This window comes from Hemiscyllium ocellatum, chromosome 23 (assembly GCF_020745735.1).
Source record: "Hemiscyllium ocellatum isolate sHemOce1 chromosome 23, sHemOce1.pat.X.cur, whole genome shotgun sequence".
Taxonomy (NCBI): Eukaryota; Metazoa; Chordata; class Chondrichthyes; order Orectolobiformes; family Hemiscylliidae; genus Hemiscyllium; species Hemiscyllium ocellatum.
The window spans coordinates 55,579,673-55,604,023 of NC_083423.1; the positions used below are offsets into that span (position 1 = coordinate 55,579,673).

At 42.9% G+C, this 24,351-nt stretch overlaps 1 protein-coding gene across 3 annotated transcripts in view; it reads left to right on the top strand.

Annotated features, from left to right (window-relative positions):
• plxnc1 (plexin C1) overlaps positions 1–24,351 on the top strand; it is a 176,250-nt gene that overhangs the window by 74,405 nt on the left and 77,494 nt on the right. For all 3 annotated transcript variants that reach the window (XM_060843030.1, XM_060843029.1, XM_060843028.1), the window contains exons 2-7: positions 278–412; positions 1,241–1,375; positions 14,897–14,997; positions 18,604–18,721; positions 20,959–21,124; positions 22,070–22,178. In XM_060843030.1, the coding sequence (XP_060699013.1) occupies positions 278–412; positions 1,241–1,375; positions 14,897–14,997; positions 18,604–18,721; positions 20,959–21,124; positions 22,070–22,178 (764 nt within the window). The remainder of the gene's footprint in view (positions 1–277; positions 413–1,240; positions 1,376–14,896; positions 14,998–18,603; positions 18,722–20,958; positions 21,125–22,069; positions 22,179–24,351) is intronic.

The following is a 24,351-nucleotide window of genomic DNA, read 5'->3' on the forward strand; positions in this document are numbered from 1 at the left end:
GAGAAAGGCGGAGCAAGACCAAGGGTGGGAAGAACAAATAGCTTATGAAACAGGCGGCAGGAGAGAGCCTGGATGGGAGACAGAAGCAAAGAGAAAGAAGTGGTAAAATACGAGGGATACAGAAATAGAAAAAGAGAAGTGACAGTGAGACAGGGAAATGGAGACCTAGAAAGAGATAAATGATTATTACTAAGCATTTCATGTTCTATAATTTTCCTTTAGTATTTCAAATTGTGACATTATAATTTTCATGTGATACATTTTATCACTTTTTTAGAAACAAATGATAAATTTAACTTCAATCAACAAGGAACCCGTGTTTCAATATCCCGGACTACTCTCAGTGTCAGCCACAATTGTGAAAGACTGGATTGTCTTATTTCTCGGGACAGACAATGGACAATTAATTAAGGTCAGAAGCAATGTTTGGTACATTTATCCCTTAAATGCAGTATAACTGGACTGAAAATCAATTGAGGGCCTCTGTATATTCACTGAGTGGCAGTTCACAACTCAGAGATGGAGGCACAGCCATTAACAATGACCACTATCACCCAGAGCACTATATTGAAAAGTGACTTTTCCAGCCACAACTTCAGTCTATTGCCATTTTACAGATGATTATTGGAGATAGTGACTATTTAAATGTGGTCTTTAAACATGCACCCTCTTTGCCTGACGTTAAAGTGAGAAGGGAGTGACAGGATTGCAGTGATGGCCTCACCTTGCCCAGCAAACCCCCCCCCCCCACCCCGCCCCAAACGTGCCTATGCTCTGACAATAATATGATGGAGTAGAAATAGTGGGTATGAGTTTGCATTCCTGCATCACAGGATTAGCCAGCTAGTGATAGAAATCACCATAGGGCTGGAGATTGTTGTAGGGACTTGAACACTGAATCCATGCTGACATTCTAGTGCAGTTCTGAGCGAGTGCTGCCTAGAAAAGATGTAAATCCAAAGCCCCAAGCAGGTGGACATAAAGTATCCCATAGCATGCTTTTGAATAAGAGCAGGCATTTTAATCTGTGTCCTGGCTAGTGTTGATCCCTCAACTGTGAGGAATAGAACAGATTCACCTGCAATTATCCTGTTCTTTGTGGGTTGTCCTTCAGTGATTTACAGTCAATGAAGAACTTTTAAAGTGCAATCACTGCTGTCATTTAGGAAGATGAACCAAGTGGGAAACTTCATGATATGAATGTTGCAGCAAATTTATTAACTTTATCATTTCTACATAGATGATTCTGGACAAGGCCCTACATGTAATTCGACTGACTGTTCTGTCTGACTTGGAGAGTGAAAGCCCAATCTCTCGCAATGTGATATTTGATCCATTGGACACAAATTATCTGTACCTAGCATCTAAGAATGAGGTGAGCTAATAATTTCCTTGTCTATCACAGCATTGCTATTTTGCGTGCAATAACTTATTAATTGATTTTTGACATGAAGTGCCACTGGCAAGGCTGATTACTCATTGCCCATCCCGAGCTGCCCTGAGAAGGTTGTGGTGGGCAATCTTCTTACCCTGATGGTCACTGTTTGGGATAATTGAGTGTCTACCTGTGCCATTTTGGAAGGCATTTTAGAGTCAACCACATTGACATCAGACTGGGGTTACATGGAAGTCAGATGGGTCAGGAGGGCAAGTTTCTTTTTTTAAAGGCCAAATAGCTGAAAATGTGTTGCTGGAAAAGCGCTGAATAAGCCCTTCATGCCCGAAACGTCGAATTTCCTGTTCCTTGGATGCTGCCTGACCTGCAGCAACACATTTTCAGCTCTGATTTCCAGCATCTGCAGACCTCACTTTCTCCTTAAAGGCCAAATAGCCTAATATCTGTGGATAGAGAAAACGCTCAAGTCTATTATTAAGAAAGGAATAGGACACTATTAGAAAAGCTTAATAGAGTGCAGCAATCAATATGGCTTTGCCTGTTGAATCTGTTCTACCATTCAATGAGATCCTCCTAAACTTCACTTTCATGCCTTTTTCTCATAACCTTAGATTCCCTTATGAGCAAAAGTTAGCCTGGCTCAGACTATAAACAACTCAACCTGTACAATTCTCGAGGGTAGGAATTTCACAGATTCAGTATCTTCCTGAGAAAGAAGGCATTCCTCTTTATTTCTGATCAAACTGGGCAAGCCTCTTACTCAGAGATTATATCGTCTGGCAACCTTTCAGCATCCACCTTGTCAGGTCCCTTAACGTTTTTTTATTCACTTGTGGGACATGGGCATCACTGGCTGGACCAGCATTTTTTGCCCATCCCTAGCTACCCTCGAGAAGGTGGTGGTGAGCTGCTTTCTTGAACTGCTGCAGTCCATGTGCTGTAGGTTGACCTACAATGCAACTGGAGAGGGGATTCCAAGATTTTGACCAGCGACAGTTAAGGAACAGTGATATATTTCCAAGTCAGGATGGAAGTGGCTTGGAGGAGAATTTGCAGGGAATGGTGTTCCTATATTTCTGCTGCCTTTGTCCTTCTAGACGGAAGTGGTCTTGGGTTTGGAAGGTGCTATCTAAGGAACTATGATGAATTTCTGCAGTGTGTCTTGTACATAGTACATGTTGCTACTACTGAGCGCCGGTGCTGGGAGGGAGCGAATGCTTGTGGATGTGGTGCCAAGCAAGCACGCTGCTTTGTCCTGGCTGGTGTCAAGCTTCTTGAGTGTTGATGGAGCTACACCCATCCAGGCAAGTGGGGAGTATTCCATCACACTCCTGACTTGTGCCTTATAGATGGTGGATAGGCTTTTAGAAGTCAGGAGATGAGTCACTCAGTGCAGTATTCCTAGTCTCTGACCTGCTCTTGTAGCTTGTGTAGTTATGTGGTGAGTCTGTTGAGTTCTGGTCAATGGCAATTCTCAGCATAGTCGGGGATTCAGTGATGGGAACACTGTTGAATATCAAGGGTCATTGGTACACTCTTTTTGGAGATGGTCATTGCTTGGCATTTGTGTGGCTTCAATATTAATCACCACTATTCAGCCCAGTTTCTGAATTGCTTCAGATTTCCAGCATCCACAGTATTTGCTTCTATTTATGTCAGGAAGATCTTGGTATAGAGAATAGAATGAATAGCCCTAATGTTTGTAATAAAGGCATATTTGTGCTGATAAACTACCAGTGCTCAGTGTCAATGAGCATAGATACATTTTTAACATATAGGTATTAATGGAGACTAGGTTTGCAAAAAGTAGGTCAAAGACAACATTAAATAGATACAAAAGTTAAAAACTGAGGATGCTGGGAATCTGAGAAAATGCCAGAAACACTCATCTATTAAGCAATCTGGGAAGAGAGAGACAGAGTTAATGGGCTGAATATTGGCAAAGGTTAGAGTCCATTGCAGCCAACTTGAGAGGGACAAATGCTGCCTCTTTATGGGAAAGCCCACTGAACTATAAACCAATCAGGTCAGTGGTGAAGCTAACAGTGGGCCTATCCTAGAATTAAGACCATGGGAGCAGAGGTCTTGCCTGGGGAGAGCTGCTGTATAGGCACCGGTGTCCTAATGTCACAGAGTGGGTACTGTAGCTACATGCTGGTGGGGGTGCAGTGGACAGGGTTCATGGAGAGACGGGTACAACGGGTTTGGCAGGTGGGAGGCTCTGGAAGAGCCCCTCCCTTCCTAATGTGCAATATCTCTATTGGGGGTGAGTGCCTTTGATCATAAGGAGCACTCCCTCACCAGGGTTGACGTGCTGGCTACATGGTGTATCACCTGATGACAAGCCTATCTAAAGATGAGATAACATGAATAGTGGTGGGATTTAACCAGGTCAAATGACCGTTTGAGGGCCTCAGTTTGTGGTGAGGTGGGTCGATTAACCATGAGTCTTCTCACCCAAAGCTTCATTCAGACAGAGGTGGGAATAATTCAATGGCCAGTTGCATCACCATCCTGTCTTCAAGCCCAGGACCAGCGACAGCAGAAAATATTACCCAATGTTCCAAGTCAGCCATCTTTCATGGAATAAATATATTTCTCATCAATATTCAAATCTTCAAAGGGTTTGTTTCCTTTTAAGGAATTCTTAGAGAGGTGTGGAAATTTGCTACTTCCTTTTCAATCTGCTTTGTGTACAGGAATGTATCATGTGTTCAGTTATCGATGTCCTCTGCCCGCTGACTTCATCCTAGCATCTTTGGTTCCTTGCTTGGATCCAATTTATTTGAGCGTTTCAATCCATGACATTTATTCTAAAGTATTTTTAAAAACTGTTCCAGATTTACAACCTAGGTTCTCTGTTTGTTAGCTGCCTGAGAAGGAAGTGAGTGGAAACCCGCCTTCATTCTGTCATCATAGAATCCCTACAGTGTGGAAGCAGGCCGTACAGCCCATCAAGTCCACACCAACCGTCTGAAGATCATCCCACCCAGATCCCCTCCCTCCCCTATCCCAGTAGCCTTGCATTCCGTATGGCTAACCTAACCTACATAGCCCTGAACACCATGGTCAATTTAGGCAAAAGTGAGAACTGCAGATGCTGCAGATCAGAGTCGAGAGTGTGGTGCTGGAAAAGCACAGCAGGTCATGCTCCTCGGATACTGCCTGACCAGCTGTACTTTTCCGGACCGCACTGTCAACTATGGTCAATATGGCAAGGGCCAATCCACTTAACCTGCACACCTCTGGACTGTGGCAGGAAACTGGAGCACCCAGAGGAAACACACACAGACATGGGGAAATATTCCTGACACCGTGAGGCAGCAGTGCTAAAACACTGAGCCACCATGCCACCATCATGGAAGACACTTCTTTACCTGTATTGTTGCAAAGGTGACAAAAATCTGCTTTCCTGGGCAGGTATATTCACAACAGTGTTGTTATGAAGAGAGTTCCAGGATCTTGACCTGGCCAGTGAAGAACTGGCAATTTACTTGCAATCAGGACAGTTTGCAACCTAATGAGAATCTTGCATAGAATGGTATTTCCATCTATCTGCTGGCTAGGTGGTGGAGGTCATGTATGTAGAATTTGTTGTTGAAGGAGTCTTGGTTAGATATTGGAATGACCTTTTAGATAACACATACTGTTGCTATTTGGCATTGGGGAAGGGAGTGGATATTGAAAATGGTAGATGGAACGTTAGTGAAGTCGCCTGCTTTATCCCAGAGGAAGCCCCAACCTGAGTAAAAGCCCAAGGCTTATCTATGCCCCTCATGATTTTGAAATCCTCTATAAGGTCATTCGTCAGCCTCTGAAACTCCTGGGAGAAAATGACCTACCCTGTGCACTCTCCAGGGCATAGGTTTAAGGTGAGAGGGGAAGATTAAAAAAGGACCTGAGGGGTAACTTTTTTACATAGAGTATGGAACAAACTGTCAGAGGAGATGTTGGAGGTGGGTACTGTTAAAAATATCTAAAAGGCATCTCGATGGGTACATGAATGGAAGAGTTTAGAGGGATACATGCCAAATGCTGGCAAATGGGACTAGGTCAGATTGGGATGTCACAGACATGATGGATCGAAAGTTGCCCATGTGTGCTGCATATGGACATAGCCTACTTCAGTATCTGAGGAGCAGCGAATGATGCTGAAAATTGTGTAATTGTTAGCAAAAATCCCTATTTCTAACTTACTGACAAAAGGAAAGTCAACAATTGGAGCTCAATTGGCTTAGGAAACTACTCTGAGGATCTCCTGCAGTGAAGTCCTTAGGCTGGTGATGGACTTCCAGTCAGCAGAGGGTGTCCCACATGATTCTCATTACATTACTAGGATGTTTTTTTTAATAGATATTTTTATTGAAAATTAGGCTGTTTGATGGCAACTTCTGTCCAATGTAGCTTTGATGTTAAGTGCAATCATACATTTGTTGAATTCAGTTCCTTTTCCCAAGTTGGATTAAGGCTGTAATGCATTCTGGAGTCTAGTTGCTATGTGTCAGTGAGCAGATTATCGCTGTGTAGATTCCCCTTGACAGTACTGTTGACAACACCTTCCATCCTTTGCTTGGTCATGGGGAGTAGACTGTTATGGCAATAATTGGCACTGTTGGATTTATCACACTTGATAATAAAACCATAAGACCATAAGAGCAGAAATTAGATCATTCGGCCTATCAAGTGCGAGGTGATGCATTTAGGTGATGCATTTAGGCAAGACTAATTCTAGAACAAATTGTACAAGGAATGGAAGAGCCTTGGGGAAAGTTGATGGGCAGAGAGATCTGGGAGTGCAGGTCCATTGTACCCTGAAGGTTGCTGCACAGGTGGATAGAGTGGTCAAGAAAGCATATAGTATGCTTGCCTTCATTGGATGGGGCATTGAGTATAAGAGCTGGCAAGTCATGTTAACATTATACAAGACATTGGTTCGGCTGCATTTAGAATACTGTGTACAATTCTGGTCGCCACATTACCAAAAGGATGTGGACGCTTTGGAGAGGGTGCAGAGAAGGTTTATGTGGATGTTGCCTGGTATGGAAGGTGCTAGCTATGAAGAAATGTTTAGTAGGTTATGTTTATTTTCATTAGAAAAAAGGAGATTGAGGGGAACCTGATTGAGGTTTACAAAATCATGAAGGGTATAGACAGGGTGGATAGAGACAAGCTTTTCCCCAGGGTGAAGGATTCAATAACCAGAGGTCATGCTTTCAAGGTGAGAGGTGGAAAGTTTAAGGGGGTACACGCGGTAAGTACTTCACACAGAGGGTAGTGGATGTTTGGAACGTGTGGCCAGCAGAGGTGGTAGAAGCAGGCACGGTAGATTCATTGAAGATGTGTTTGGATAAGTGCATGAGCAGGTGGGGAGCAGAGGGAGACAGATGCTTAGGAATTGACTGACAGGTTTAGAGAGTACATTTGGATTGGCTCAGCATTGGAGGGCCGAAGGGCCTGTTCCTAGGCTGTAAATTTTCTTTGTTTTTTGTTCTTTGAGTCTCTCTGCCATTTGATCATGGCTGATAGGTTTTTCAATCCCGTTTTCCTGCTTTCTCCCCGTAACCTTTGATCCCTTTGGCAATCAAGGGGATCTATCTCTGTCTTAAATATACTCAATGACCTGGCTTCTAAACAGCCCTCTGTGGCAATAAATTCCATAGATTCACCACTCTCTGGCTAAAGAATTTTCTCCTTATCGCCGTTCTAAAATGTCTTCTCTTTACTCTAAGGCTGTGACCTGGGGTCCTCATCTCTCTTGCCAATGGAAACATCTTGGAGGAGAAAGTGAGGACTGCAGATCAGAGGCTGGAGATCAGAGCTGAAAAATGTGTTGCTGGAAAAACGCAGCAGGTCAGGCAGCATCAAAAGAGCAGGAGAATCGACGTTTCAGGCATAAGCCCTTCTTCAGGAAAGATTCTCCTTTGATGCTGCCTGACTACTGCGCTTTTGCAGCAACACATTTTTCAGCAATGGAAACATCTTCCCAATGTCCATTTTGTCCAAGCCGTTCAGTATTCTGTAAGTTTCAATCAGATCCCCCATCATCCTTCTCAACTCCATCGAGTGTAGTCCTAGAGTCATTAAACGTTCCTTATATGTTAAACCTTTCACTCCTGCGATTGTTGTCGTGAACCCCCTTTGGACGAGCTGCAAGGCCAATACATCCTTCTCGAGGTATGTGCCACAAAATTGCTCGCAATACACCAACTGTGGTCTGACCAGAGCCTTACAAAGCCTCAGAAGTACATATTCTTTATATTGTAGTCCTCTCATGATGAATGACTACATTGTATTTACCTTCCTAACTACCAACTCAACCTGCAAATTTACCTTAAGAGAATCCTGGACTAGGACTCCCAAGTCCCTTTGTACTCCAGATTTCTGACATTTAGAAAATAATCCATGCCTGTATTCTTCCTACCAAAGTACATGACCTCACACTTTCCCACATTGTATTTCATCTCCCACTTCTCAGGCCACTCTCCTAACTTGTCTAAATCTTTCTTCAGGAGGGAGTGAGGCCTGCAGATGCTGGAGATCAGAGTTTAGAAGCGAGGCGGTGGAAAAGCACAGCATTATCCGAGGAGCAGGAGAGTCAACATTTCAAGCATAAGCTCTTCATCAGGAATGTTGGGGAAGGGGAGGTGCAAGGGGGCTGAGAGATAACTGGGAGAGGATTGGGGCTGGAGGGGGGAGGTAGCTGGGAATACAATAGGTAGGTGAAGGTGAGGAGTGATGGTGATAGATCAAAGTGGAGGGTGGAGCAGATAGATGAGAAGGAGTTTAGACAGGTAGGACAGTTCAAGAGAGCAGTGGAGGGTTGGATCTGAGATAAGGTGGGGGCAGGGGAGATGAGGAAATTGGTGAAATTGACATTGATTCCTTGTGGTTGCAGGGTCCCAAGGTGGAAGTTGAGGTGTTCTTCCTCCAGTGGTCAGGTAGCTAGAATTTGGCAGTGGAAGAGCCCTAGGATTTGCATGTCTTTAGTGGAGTGGGAAGGGGAGTTGAAGTGGTCGGCCACAAGGCGGTGGGATTGTTTAGTGCATCTGTCCCGGAGATGTTCTCTGAGGTGTTCCTCAAGTTGGCATCATGTCTCCACAATGTAAAGGAGATCACATCGAGAGCAATGGAGACATTAGATGAGGTGTTTGGAGTTGCAGGAAAATCTCTGCTGGATGTGGAAGGATCCTTCGAGGCCTTGGACGGAGGTGATGGGGGTGGTGTGGGTGCAGGTTGTACACATCTTGTGGTGGCAGAGGAAGGTGCCAGAAGTGGAGTGTGGGTTGGTGGAAGTCGTGGATCTAACGAGGGAGTCGCAGAGGGAATGGTCTCTGCAGAACACAGATAGGGGTGAGGGAGGGAAATACAGCTTTGGTAGTGGGGTCTGACGAGGTGGTAGAAATGGCAGAGGATGTACCTGGAGGTTGGTGGGGTGGAAGGTGTGGACCAGGGAGGTTCTATCCTTGTTGTGGTTGCAGGGGTGGTATTCAAGGGCGGAGGTAGGTGAAGTGGTGGAAATGCACCACTCTGGGGGGCGATATTGACTATGTGGGAGGGAAATTGCGGACCTTGAAGTAGGCGGCCATCCAGGATGTTCTGGAATGAAATTTATCCTCTGGGGAGCAGATGGGGAGGAGGTAGGAGTAAGGGATATTGTTACTATGGGAGGGGGTGTGGGAGGAGGGGTAGTTCAGATAGCTGGATTTGAAGTAGATGTCCATGTTGAGTCGGTTGCCAGAAATGGAGGTGGAGAGGTCCAGGAAGAGGAGGGAAGTGTCCAAGATGGTTCAGGTGAACTTGAGGTCAAGATGGAAGGTGTTTGTGGAGTTGATGAACTGTTCAACCTCTTCGTGGGAGCATGAGGTGGCACTGATACAGTCATCGATGTAGCGGAGAAAAAGATGGGGAATGCTGCTGGTCTAATTGTGGAAGATGGACTGTTCAATGTACCCAATGAGAGGCAGGCGTAACTGGAGCCCATGCAGGTGCCCATGGATACTCCTTTGGTCTGGAGGAAGTGGCAGTGTAGGGAAGAATGTGGACTGCACTTAAATACAGAAGGACATGAAATATTTGCAGAGTTAGAAACAATCAGCAAATTAAATTCCATAGATCTATGATGTGTGAAGTGCTTGATTTTCACAGCAGGGATAAGGAGGCTATTTATTTCTTCAAAGGAAAAGAGAAACTACATGAGAAGCAAAAAGATTCAACAACACATTGTCCAGTGGCCCAATGTCCACTTTTGCCTCTCTTTTGCCTTTTATATATCTAAAGAAACTCTTGCAATCTTCCCTAATATTACTGGCGAGCTTACCCTCATACTTAATTCTCTCCCTCCTTATTTCTTTCTTCATTGTCCTCTGTCGGCCTTTGAAGGCTTCCCAATCTTCAGGCTTCTCACTGCCCTTCCTCACATTATATGCTTTCTCTTTTGCTTTTATGCTGTCCCTGACTTCCCTGGTCAGCCATGATTGCTTCCTCCCCCATTTGGTGTGCTTCTTTTTCCTTGGGATGAATTCTTTCTGTGTCTCTCGAGTTACTCCCAGAAACTTCTGCCATTGCTGTTCCATTGTCTTTCCTGCTAGGTTCCTCTCTCAGTCAATTTTGATCAACTCCACCCTCATGCCTCTGTCGTTGCCTTTATTCAATTGTAAAAGGACTTTGTCTTTTGCTGGCATATGGTTCTTGCTTTACTGCAGTAAATGTGTACATATATTAAAACATGTTTCTCTGTAATATAGTGCCTTGGTTAGGCGCCATTAGTCTGCACTTTTAGTAGTAGTTTTGTTGACACAGTCTCGATGGGCCAAAGGGCTTTTTCTGTGCTGTATGAATCTATGAATCATTCTATAACAAGCTGAATACTGCCTTTGTGCTCCATTGCCAATCAGATTCATATCTTTTGTTTTTAAGAACAGACGATTATAGACCTGTGAGTTCAGCCTGCTATTGAGATATGTATCTTATGCTGAGGTCTTACTTAGATCACTATCATTAACATCAGCTCATTCTTAAAATAGTAAATTGTGCAACTGAGGAAAGCAGGGCTATTGCTAACGTTTTATATTCAGTGTGCAGAACCATAAAATATTTTTCTATCTGCCTTTCCTGCAAATAACTAGCAACGAACCCACTATCGGTCACTCCTGAAGTGCAGTGTTTAGATTAGATTCCCTACAGTGTGGAAAAGGCCCTTCAGCCCAACAAATCCACACTAACCTTCTGAAGATTAACCCATCTCCCTCTGACTAATGTACATAACATTATGGGCAATTTAGCATGGCCAATCCACTTGAGCTGTGTATCTTTGGACTGTGGGAGGAAACCGGAGCACCCAGAGGAAACCCACGCAGACACAGGGAGATGTGCAGACTCCACACAGGCAGTCACCCAAGACTGGAATTGAACCTGGGACCCTGATGCTGTGAGGCAGCAGTGCTAACCACTGTGCCACCCCATTGACCTATAGTTTGTATTTTGCTGTGTCCATAAGCATGCAACTTATGAGTTTCACAAGTGGGACAGGTAGCTGGGGCAGTGTAGGCAAGAATGTGGACTGCACTCAAATACAGAAGGACATGAAACATTTGCAGAGTTAGAGGCAATCAGCAAATTAAATTCCATAGATCCACAGATGTGTGAAGTGCTTGATTTTCACAGCAAGGATAAGGAGGCTATTTATTTCTTCAAAGGAAAAGTAAAGCTATATGAGAAGCAAAAAGATCCAACTACACAAACATAATGTAAATTTGAATATTTCAGACCCCGAAGAGATGTAGTGAAGGTGAAGTTGCTCTGTCCCAATGCTCTCTCAAGTGTCGGTGGGAAATGGGGCGGGTGTTGACAATTGTGAAAACATGGGGGTGACCCACCAGATAAAACAGCAGTTTATATGCAATCCTGTCAATGCCATGAATTGCATTAGCTACTCATAATGTAGCTTCCCCTACACCTGGGTCTAAATGCACACTAAGTGATCGCTTTGCAGAGCACCTCCGTTTAGTCCAAAATGACCCTAAACTTTCAGTCAGCTACCAGTTTAATCTTCTGCTCCCCTCCTGCTCTTCGCTCCCTGTTACCCTGTCGCAGTGAAGCTCCCTGTTACCCTGTCGCAATGAAGCTCAGTGGAAGATTGAGAACCAGTCCCTTCTATTTTGACTGGGTGCTTTATTGCCTTCTGGACTTAGCATTAAATTTAACATTTTTAGGTCTTCACTACTATTGCCATTTTTTTCAGATAGCAGTAACAATGATCAATCACTTCTTTCATCTATCCAGCATAGACTTTCACTTTGTGGTTCAAGATTCCCAGCATCTGAAAGATATTGATTTTATTTTAGTTGTATTATATTTAAATTTTCTATTGTGATCTCAGTTGCTACTTCTCTTTAATATCTTCACTCAATCTGCATCTGTTTTCAAATAGACAGATAAGTGATTTTTGCAAATTTCTTTTTCTCCTGTTCATTCCTCTGAAATTTCGAATCTTTTTGACGTTCTGAGTTTTTTGTCTGAAAATATAATAAAAGTCACTCCATGTTCTACCAGTGTTGCTCCTCAGAGGGACCAGCCTAAATCTTCAGCTCTCTGGATCTTTCTTCCTCTTGATCTCCCCTATTATCAATAATAATTTTCAAGACAAGGAGGCAAGATTGCAAACAATACGAATGTTGGTGAAAGTAGCTCACAAGTCCAGCTTCAGCAAAGCAGTGTTTCAACTTGTGGCACCTGTAGAATGTGGGCTGTCCTCTGCTGTTTGCTAATTGTAACCGGGAATTGCAGTTAGCTGCTCAGTTCTCAAAAACTTCTGGAGCGATTACAGTAATAGATGTGTGCAGTGATTGCAACATGTCTCCACTACATGTGCTCGACTTTATCTAGTACGAATTATTGTGTGAACAGAGGTTTTACAAATGGCAACTGTTACCATGTGACCGCACAGCACAGAAAGGAGTGTAGCATGTAGAAATATATCTTTGTTCCTTCATTATTGCTGGGTTAAAATGTGAGCCTACTTCTAAGAGTACTGTGGGGCTTTCTTCACAACATGGAGAACAGGGCTATCAAAGATACCTCACAACTTGTCTTGAGGGGCAGTTCAGTATGAGAAACAAATGATGCCCTTGCTAGCAATGCACAAACACACTGTATGTATTAAAAATGCACTAGGAGAAAGTGAGGACTGCAGATGCTGGAGATCAGAGCAGAAAAATGTGTTGCTGGAAAAGCGCAGCAGGTCAGGCAACATCCAAGGAGCAGGAGAATCGATGTTTCGGGCATAAACCCTTCTTCAGGAAGGGCTTATGCTCAAAACGTTGATTTTCCTGCTCTTGGATGCTGCCTGACCTGCTGTGCTTTTCCAGCAACACATTTTTCAGTATTAAAAATACAGTTTGTCTATCTATTGACTGTATATATGCAGTTCTTATGCATACATTCCATAGTGTATTTCTTAAACTGTTCTATATTAAATTACATTTTACTATGGCCTACACATTTGTTTTTCTTGCTAAAGCCATTTAGTGTTCACTGCACCATTTCCCAAAGCCTCTATATTTTGGGGGCGGCACGGTGGCACAGTGGTTAGCACTGCTGCCTCACAGCGCCAGGGACCTGGGTTCAATTCCCGCCTCAGGCGACTGACTGTGTGGAGTTTGCACATTCTCCCCGTGTCTGCGTGGGTTTCCTCCGGGTGCTCCGGTTTCCTCCCACAGTCCAAAGATGTGCAGGTCAGGTGAATTGGCCATGCTAAATTGCCCGTAGTGTTAGGTAAGGGGTAAATGTAGGGGTATGGGTGGGTTGTGCTTCGGCGGGTCGGTGTGGACTTGTTGGGCTGAAGGGCCTGTTTCCACACTGTAAGTAATCTAATCTAATCTATATCCTTACTCATAACTCCAAGTGAGGTTTCTGAATACTAAAATCCAATGCTGACATTTGGGATATCCTAAATCCAAACCTGCCACACTCCAAGAAATGTTCAATAGCTCTGAATTGTCCCAATGTCAACCAATTTCGTGTCCAGAATATGTTTCCAACACCAAGAAAGACCACCAGAGCCATGCATATGGGCAGATGATGCACATGCCATCAGTCCGTGTGGCAGGAACCTACTGTGGGAGTGAGCCTCTGTTTATTCAGTTTCTGAGTAATGACAATAAAAGTGGCAAAAGCAGCAGCTTTGAAGCAGATAGTGGTGAAGAAACCTGAAACCCACGAGAAGGTAAAGAATAAAACTCAGGGAGGGCCAATAACAGCAAAGATCAGTGTTTCCATCTCCACACTGATGGGTAAGGGCTGCTTCACAACTTCAACATTATCACAGGGGATTCCCCCAAAACAGCTGTTTGTAAGCTAGCTTGTGGTTAGAAAGCACTGTGTTTAGGTTAGAATATGAGAAGATATAAATGGGTTTGTCAGATAGGCAGACCAGTGGCAGATGGTATTTAACCCTGATAGGTGTGAGGTGATGCACTGTGGAAGAAGAAACGAGGTGAGGCAGTATTTAATGAATGGCAGAACACTGGGTAGCTTAGAAGATCTTGGGGTAATTATTCACAGATCCCTGAAGTCAGCAGAGCACTGAATAGGATAGTTAAGAAGGCATATAGGACACTTGCTTTCATCAGTCATGGCATATAAGAGCAGGGCGGTAATGTTGGAGTTGTACACAGTTGAAGTACTCTGTGCAGTTCTAGTTACCTCACTACAGGAAGGATGCGGTAGAACTAGAGGGGTTACGAGCAGATTCAACAGGATTTTGCCTGGGATGGAGAAATTAAACTATAAGGTGGGATTAGGTAGGCTTGGATTGTTTTCTTTAGAGCAGAGAAGAGGAGACGTGATTGAGATATAAAAAATTATGAGGGTGAATAGAGAGCTGCTGTTCCCCTTGGTTGAGGGGTCAAACACAAGAGGGCATGGTTTTAGGGTAAGGAGCAGGAGATTCAGAGGGGATTCGGGAAAAAAACCTTTTCACTCAGCAAGTACTGGGAATCTGAAATGCACTGCCAGGGAAGGTAGTGGGAGGTTGGAAACCTTGCAACCTTCAAAAATATTTTGATGAGTACTTAAATATCATAACATTCAAAGGTATGGGACAAGTGCAGGAATGTGGAATTAGTACACTTTTAGTGGTTATGTCAGCGCACACTCGATGGGCCGAATGACCTTATCTGCATTGTGTGAATCTATGAATTTGTTCCTGATTGTCCATTGTAACAGGGTCACATATTCCAAGCAAGGTGGCCACAAGGGCAGCACCTCCTCTATGACAGGCAGCTGCTGTTCTGTTGCTAAACAGTGACAAAGAATGATAACAATGTGTTCCTGCGCGTGTGTGCTAATTGCACAACTCAGTAGTGGCACTGACAATAAATGCAGCCTTCTCTGTCTACGTCATGACATTTCTTGTGGAGCTAATTCGAACGAGACAAAATGTGAATTATCCCTCAGGTGATGGAGATGCGATCTAAAGTGTTCTTCTATTTGTGTCCATAGGTGAGAAGGATAAAAGTGGCTAACTGTACACAACACAAATCCTGCACTGATTGCTTGTCTGCACAGGATCCATACTGTGATTGGCACATTGTGAAGAAAAGGTCTGTTTCTGTTATATAGGTAGTTACAAGTTAAATAACAGTCGCACAAGATACTGTTCACGTGTCATTCGTGTTGCTCCAATTTGTAACAAAATAAGAGCAAAAATTTATCCTCTTGTCCCAAAAATCTCATCCCCTTTAGACTGGCTGATTTTTGGATTGTACTACTTCTGCCACCTATCTCAATCTTTCTCTCAGCTCTTGGGATAAAAAATCATTTGTATCCCCTGAATTTCCAATTTGTGTGAAATTTCAAAATGGCCTGCTTTGAAATTTATTGTGTTCCTGATCAAAATGGATTTATAATTTCTTTGGTAATAGCTGTTGCTAGACCCATGTATTAATATTACATTTAAATAACTCCCTCAATGTGAAACATATTTTTAAATTTTGTTTCCCCCCACATTTTCATGTAAGATTTATGATTAACATGACATGTACTTTCTTGTCACTCTTATTTTCCCTTCATTAAAAAAAACCCTAATATTCTTGGGATGTCAGCTAGTCCATAAAGAGGAGGGATATTCAGAGAGCTGCATAGACCAGACTGGGTAAAAATGATGACTCCTTTTCATTGTAGAATATTGATGTCTCTATGACAAGATGAAGTTTACTTTAACTCTTCCTGTGGAGTCAAGTGGAGCAGAAGTGGTTGTCAACACCACAGGAATGATTGATGCTTTGTCACATGCCAATCTAACACCCTTCTCGTAATTTTAAGTCCAGGGATAATTCTGGTCAATCTACACAGTACTTCCTACACTATACTTTCAAGGATGCTACCTGTGAAGACTTCCACTAGTGAACACAACTTGAGCTGTGGCTAATGAAAGGGTTCAAGGACCAATTCCCAGCCCAATGACCAACTTCCATCAATTCTTGAGCCTCTAAATTTCCATGTGCACATTTCCAAGAGAATGGTAACTGCCCCATTCTAATTCATGGGCCACTATTCAAACCATTTTCTTCTTCATTGTCAACTTGCATTGTCCACTTAGTTTTCAGAATATTGCATTGCCCAGTAAAAATCTCTGCAGCTAATTTTACAGCGTATTGCAAACACCAGCAAGTCATAGAGACAGCATGGTGTCCAAGTATGCCTCAGTAAAATATCATGAACAATTACTGAACAAGGCAAAAGGAATCATGGAATTCTTGCCTTTATATCTAGAAGATTAGAAAACAAAGTGTGCAAGTTGTGCTTCAGGTTTAGTTAGGTCACATCTAATGTTATACTAGGCACCACACCTTGGGAAGGCTACATTGGCCTTGGATGGATTGACCAGAATTATCCCTGGACTTAAATTATGAGAAGACATTCCCTGAACTTTAGAAGGTTGAGGTGACTTTACTGAAGTTTTTCAAGAACGTGACGGATAGGTAAATTGGGAGAGAGGAGAATTGATGTTTCGGGCATAAGCCCTTCATCAGGAATGAGGCTTGTGGGTCGGGAGGCAGAGTTTGGCTGAACTGGTCTTCACCCTCAACAACTTCTCCTTCCAATATTCTCCTAATCAAAGGGGTAGCCATAGGCATCCACATGGGCTCCAGACATGCCTGCCTCTTTGTCAGGTACATGGAACAGTCCATCTTCTGCAGCTATACCAGCACTATTCCCCACCTTTTCCTCCGCTACATTGATGACTGTATTGGCGCTACCTTTTGCTCCCACGAGGACGTTCAACAGCTCATCAACTTCACTAACACCTTTCACCCTAGCCTCAAATTCACCTGGAATAACTAGGACACCTCCCTCCCCTTGGACCTCTCCATCTCCATCTCCGGTGACTGACTAAATATGGACATCTACTATAAACCCACCAACTCCCACAGCTACCTGGAGTACACCTCCACCCATCCCGTATCCTGTAAAAACGCCATCTTTTATTCCCAATTCCTCTGCTTCCACCGCATTTGTTCCCAGGATTACCAATTCCACCATAGAACATCACAGATGCCCTCCTTCTTCAAAGACCGCAATTTCCTCTCCCATGTGGTCGACAATGCACTCCAGTGCATCTCCTCCACTTCCTGCACCTCTGCCCTTGAACCCCACCCCTCCAACTCTAACAAGGACAGAACCCCCTGGTTCTCATCTTCCAACCCGCTAACCTCCAGATACATCACATCATCCTCCGCCACTTCTACCACCTACAAATGGACCCCACAATGAGGGATATATTTCCCTCCCCACCTCTATCTGCATTTCAGAAAGACCATTTCCTCTGTGACTCCTTTGCCAGATCCACGATCATGCTCCCCCCACCCCAAACAAGTCAACCAGTCCATACCCTACTCCTGGCACCTTCCCCTGCCACCACAAGAATTGCAAAACCTGTGCCCACACCTCCCCCTTCAACCTCCATCCAAGGCCCCAAAGGATCATTCCACATCTGACAAGAATTTACCTGTCTTATAGAAATATCATCTGCTATATCTGTTGCACCCGATGTGGTCTCCTGCACCATTGGGGAGACTGGACAGCAACTTGTGGATCATTTCAGAGAACATCTCTGGGATGCCCGCATCAACCAATCCCACTGCCCCATGGTTGAGCACTTCAACTCTCCCTCCCACTCCACCAAGGTCATGCAAGTCCTGGGCCTCCTCCATCACCAAATCCTAACCACCTGATGCCTGGAGGAAGAATGCCTCATCTTCTGCCTTGGGACCCTGCAACCACATGGGATTAACGTGAATTTCACCAGTTTCCTCATTTCCCCTCCTCTCACCTTATCCCAGTCCCAAGGCTCCAACTCAGCATCACCCTCTTTACCTGTCCATTGTCCTTCCCATTCCATCCGCTATACCCTCCTCTCCGACCCATCACCTTCTCCCCCACCTCCATCTATCTTTCGCAATCTCATCTTCCTCCCCCCAGCCCCACACCCCCTCCCATTTATCTCTCAGCCCCCTGGCCCACAAGCCTCATTCCTGATGAAGGGCTTATGTGCAAATGTCAATTCTCCTGCTCCTTGGATGCTGCCTGACCTGCTGTGCTTTTCCAGCGCCACACCCTCAAGGTAGATTGGGAGAACCTATTTCTACAACTTTAAGACTACGAGGCATGGTCAAAAAATTGGAACCTGACTTTTCATCCAATTGGAAAACACTTCATCACACCCTGGGTGATAGAACTCCCATCTGCCATTCCATCATAATGTTAGATCAGTAACTAGTCTTTAAATGAGATTGGTAGAGTTTTGTGAATCAGCTGTCACTAGGCTGTGGGAATAAGTGAGTGGTTAGAGTTAGATTGTAGATCAGCCTGGTAGGACAGGCTCAGTTAAGTGGGTCCTTCTGGGTCCTCCTGTTCCTGTATTCCTCAGTCTGGGTTGGTAGAGAGATATCAACCAAAGGGATGCATTGGAGTTATTCTCCAATGCTCAGTTATATACAGAAATGTAAACCCATCTGCAATGTGTTACATATTGAAATACCAACCACTTATTGGCAGAAGCCTAAAATTAGCTTGTATGCATATTACAAATGAACAATTTATCTAATATTTAATGTCTTAGGCATTGCACAAGCTTTAAGCTATGAATTGAGGATATCACTTTATAACTCTCACTCAGTACAATGTATAAACCGTATCTTTTAAAGGTGCTTCTTTACCACTGAATGTGAAAATTCCTGCATTACCATGAAAGATGGAATCAACAAATGCCTGAGCATAACCTTAAACCCATTGGCGATAGATGCTTCCTTCAAGAATACAAAGGTAATGAATCAAAACATTTGAAATTCCACCTTGGAAGTTTGACTTGTCTACAACACTGCACGCCATACTGGCACACCATACTGGCACACCATACTGGCACGCCATACTGGCACACCATATTATTTAAAGTATATTGAGGTGCAGGAGACGGTGCAAAAATAAGATTTACAAATGCCATACCAGAATCTAGAGGTTATAATGATTAGGAAACATTGAACAGGCTTTTACATGGCAGCACAGCAAGGAGGAAGCCATTCAGCTAGCCAGCCTAATCCTATGTTAGAGCTTTGGGTCCACACTTGTGTCTATTATGGAATGTCAAGTGCATATCTGAGTTATTCCTTGATACAATGAAGGTTTCTGCCTGGGCCAACCTTTTAGGTGGTGAATTCCACATTTCTACCAGCCGCTGGCAATGTTTCCTGTTAGCGATTATACAGGTTCTGCAAGTTGCTACCATACACAGGCCTCAGAGGATGGGCACAGTGATGGGAGAAATTAGAAGGAACATAAACATCTGGATGGAATTCTTGTTCCTCAAATCCCTTTATCCTTTCCCTTAAGTATATGCCCCTGGTCATTCATCCCTCTCCAATAGAAATAGGTCTTTCCTATCTCCTCTAACTAGGCTTGTTATTGTTTTATACACCTCAACTGAATCTTCCCTCAGCCTTCTATTTTCAAAAGGAACCAACCCCTGTGACTATCCAACTTTTCTTCATAGCTGTAATTCTTCACTGCTGGTAACTTCCTTCTAAATCCCCTCTGTGTTCTCTTCAATGTCATGACCTCTTTCCTGCAATATGACCAAAGCTGCACACAGTATGCACACAGGAACCCGCTGGTGTTTATACAGTTCCAGCATGACCTACTCGTTTATTAAGAGGGACATAGACAGGATAGACAGGAAGAAATGTGTCCCGTTGATGAAGTGAATAATGACTGGGGCATAGATTTAAGGTAAGATTTAGGGGAAATGTGAGAAAAACAGTTTCCACCAGAGGAAGGTGGAAATTTGGAACTTTCTGTCTGTAAGGGTGGTGCGGGCAGAAACGCTCATACCATTTTAAAGGTATTTAGACATGCACTTGTGATGCCATAAGACCAAAACATGTAGGAGCAGAAGTAGGCCAATTGGCCCATCAGTCGTGACTGACATGTTTCTCAACCCTATCCTCATGCCTTCTCCTGACCAAGGCAGACAAAGCTATGGGCCAAGTGATGGAAAGTTGGATTAGAATAATTAGGTAGTTGTTTTTGAATGGTGCAGACTTGATGGACCAAAGGGCTTTTCCTTATGCTGCAGACGTCAAGGACTCGATGACATACGGCCCAAGATCCTTATATTCCTCTGTACATCTGTGTCCTACAATTCTATGTACCTCACACTTCCCTAGATTGGATTCAATTTGTCATTTTTCTGCTCATCAGAACAGTTCGCTGATATTTTCCTGTAGTCCAAAGCTCCCTTTTTCTTTATCACATGATCAATTCCTGTCTCATGTGCAAACTTCATAATCATAACCCTACATTCAAGTCTGAACCATTATCGAAGATGAGTTAGTCCAATTGCAGCAAATTCCTTGTGTATTTTACCCAATTTCAAATCCTAGTTACCATCACATTGCCCAGATTAAGCCAGGTAAATTGGAAATATCACTATATGCAACCATATAAGCTGCAGGACACAAGATACTGACGTAGCTCCATTTCTTATAAATAAAGTGCATAAAAGATGAAAACTTTGATTTTCCTATGTTGCTTCTTCTTAGGAAAAGAAGCAACTGGGAGGTGACCAAAAGAGGTGTTTAAAAACCATGAGGAGGTTTGGAAAGATAAACATAGTGAAGGTTATCAGGGAAACATAAAATAGGTTGCCTTAAATTTAAGACAGTCACTAAAAAAAGCAGTTAGAATTTGGAACTCATTACTGATTACAGCATGGAGTAAGTGAGGAAAATAACATGGTTGTATTTAATAAGAAGCTAAATAAAATAATGAGGGAGAAAGGAATTGAAGGCTATGTTGATACCTTTGAATGAAGAAGAGTGGGAGGAATCTTGCATGAAGCATAAAGACCATCCTAGACCACTTGGCCAAATGGACTGTTTCTACATTGTACTTAATTCTAGGTAAAGACACTATCGAATATGAAAGGAAATGTTGTTGTTGCAATGCGTTAAACCTGTGGATGCATTCTGTGATTGTATTTTCATGTCAAACATTTTTTTAACCAGCTCTTTACAGTCAAAGTAACACCGAAATTCAACAATTTCATTAAACAAAATGCAACGTGTACGCTGAAGAACATTGAAAACAAGAAAGTCATTTGCACAGGCAAATTCACAACCGAATGTCCCTGCAATGTTTCCGAGAACTACGCTCAGCTTGAACAGCAGTCAGGTACTCAGCCAACACAGCATTTAATTCGAGCTGGAGGACTCAGGTTTAGGAAATCCTTGAACTGATTAAAGTGCTGACCGTTCTGCAAAGCAGAGGCTATTCAAGCATTAAAATCATTAGAGAAGGGGCCTCTCTTTAATTCATGATCAAAGCTTTCCAGTTATTGCATCAATTATGCTGTTTAGTCATGAGATTTACAGCCCATGAAATACTCAAACCATCAGAATACTTCTCGTCCCTAATGTAACTGATTTTGAACCAGCCCACATGGAGAGTTTAACTCATTGCCCCAACACCGTTTGAACCTCCATGGCTCTCAAAGTGTGCAACTGTCCATCGCAGGCAAGCGTGCACCTGATTGAAATGAAACGGCCACAACCCAATGATGTCTGACACCACACTGCCATTTTAACACCCTGTGTTGGGAGGCCCCAAAAGCCTTGAATCCTCCAGTACATGAAGGTGACAATCAGGAGAGGGACAGGTATTGGCCCATAAGAGCAGAAAACCCCTTCCTGACAAAAAGGATGCTTTGGGGTCTCTTGTTTCTCCCCACAGGATTTCTGTCTCTTCTACTCCACTCGGCCTGGATCAGTCCACTACAGTCTGTCCCCTCATCAACCCTTTGTTGGGGAGGGGTACTATTCTCCTCTCCCCATTGATTTCCCTCTGTTGTACTAATTTCAGAATATTCCTTGTAATTTACCCGATTTCAAATCTGATTACCACCACATTGCCCAGTACAGCAAAAGATTCTAAAACAATCTAATGGAGGGAAACACAGAAGTATGAATGAAGTCTAGGTTTTCAACATGCTTGGGCCTGAGACTCTGAAACCAGTTGACCCCTAGAAGCTTCCATCAATCTCACAACCTGCCCATCCTGCGTTAAAACATTCTGCAAAGTGAGATGCTTTAACATGTGCCTCTTGTCTGTTACTTGTAGACCCAATCACTGTTGAGTTCGCTGTGCAATCTGACTCCTTGAACTTGGTCAATCGGTCAACAGTCCATAACTGCTTCAAGATTGCAACATCTCAGCAGACAAACACTCCGTAAGTGTGGCACCTCATTTACATAAAGTGAAGCCTTTGATTTAGTTGAGGAGAAGCAGAGAAAAATAAAATTTGAGAAGTATTTGTACCAGTCACATGGATTATTTTGCTAAAAGCACCTATTTCATTTGTACTATTGAATTCTAGAGGAATATAGGCTCTGCTTCAGGTTAGGATCAAGTACAGTCTATATAACAAACTCCCTTCCAGCAAGGGGACAAGGCTTAATTGGAACTGATTCTTTCTGTTCTATCTAATCAGGTAAGGGATGTGTCCACATTGCATGGCTGCTAATGCTCAAGGCAATCTATGTCCTATTGTCAACGTAGTTATCACATTGATTTAATTGAGCTATCCCACATTCCTGGATATTGAGAATTGCCAGATAAATTTGCCAACTGTCCATGTTTGAGAACAGAAGGAGAATAATTAAACAAGTGGTTTACCAAGGGTATTTGTTTCAGTCAATAGTGGCTCAGTAGTAACACTCTCATATGTTATGATCCCAGACAAGAACGCCACATTTTTGATAGACTCTGGTTAGGGGCCGATAACATTTAGCTTAAAGTAGATGAAGTGTGAGATTCTAAGTACTTAACAAGAGAGTAAAGTCACGTGGTTTCATGGTTTTGATCAAACAAGCTAAAGTTTATTACACAAAGTCAGAATATAAAAATAATTCACATTATGTATACAAATCATACTCGAACATTCTGGATTAACATGAGCTAAATATGAGTTAACACTGAAACTGTGGTCAAGCACCCGAGAGATTGGACTTTAATTGGTGAGTGAGTCAAAACAGACCCTACATAGATGTTACTGACCTGTGGGTCACTAAATTCAATTTAAATTCAATCTCTTTAACGAGTGCTCCAAATTCTTCAGTTTCAAACCTCTGACTTTGGAATGCCCTTGAAACCTTTCTGACTCCAATGTCTCAATGACTGCTCATTTAATCTCTTCCCCAGAGACAGATTCCCCACGGCTTGTCATTGCTACTATATACGCAATCGCTTTTCAGCTTTTATCAAAAAGCTAGCTACAATGAACTACCACCCTTATTCCTCTAAGCTTCAATCAATCTCAGCTACATCAAGAAAATGCTCCTTTTAAGGGCTTCTTTCTGGCATTCTTGGCTGCACTGAACTATCTAAGATTCCAGAGACTTCTCTTGTCCTAACTCCAGGAGTCTGCTAACAACTTCAGGCTACTTGAAGCCATTTTTTTGTTTTAATACTCTTCCAGTTTCAAACTGCAGCTAACATCTCCCAGCAAATTCTCACCCAGATAAATTTAAACCAGAGAACTTTCCTAAGCACCACTCATCTCCATGATAACATAGCCTGCTCTGGGCTATTCATAATCTGACCTTTAGGCCTTACTGAATTCTTTTCAGCCAATTTGGTTCAAACTCCCTTGTTACTGCAGATCCAGTGAAGTAGGTTACCTACTGTTTTTAGAGTTCTGTCTCTTGTGATTCTACAAAACAAATATGATTAGCATTCTGGATGATCATTCATTTTAGGTGTCTGACAACCATTAAAGTCCAGCATGTTAATTATCTTTGTTTCTTAACTCCTTAAGGCAACAATACTTGAACATAAAAGTGTTTTGGTTGCAGTTATCCAATTTTGTACCTATGAACTTTAATTTCATAAATCAGAAGTTATATTACTAAAACACATGAATTGCAGACCAAGTATTCGCAAAGTGCATCTGAGTCAGACAGCTAACTCTAGCTCAGAAACAAAAGACAATTTTAATGTTTCCGTTCAGCAGGCCTTTTCAGCATCCAGGTCATTGATCTGAATGTTAGCTCTCTGTTTCTTCACAGAGGTTGCTTAACTCACTGGGTTTTCCAAGCCCTCTTTTTTGTTCCCAGTCCCACTCCTGTAACTTGAGCAAAGGCTGTCATTTCAGTACAATACTGAGGAAGTGCTACCCTGTTGGAGGCACTCAGTGGATGTGAGAAATCCCATGGGAAGATGTACCATCTAGCTAGCTATGCATGTACAATATCCATCCCATTATCAATATATACAAAGGGATGTAAATTTTTGGAAGTTTGTAACCAAGAGAGCTACGGATGTTCAGTCATTGAGAAGATTCAAGTTTAAGTTTGATATCTTTTTGGCATATAAGAAAGATCAAGGTTTATGGGGATTGTAAA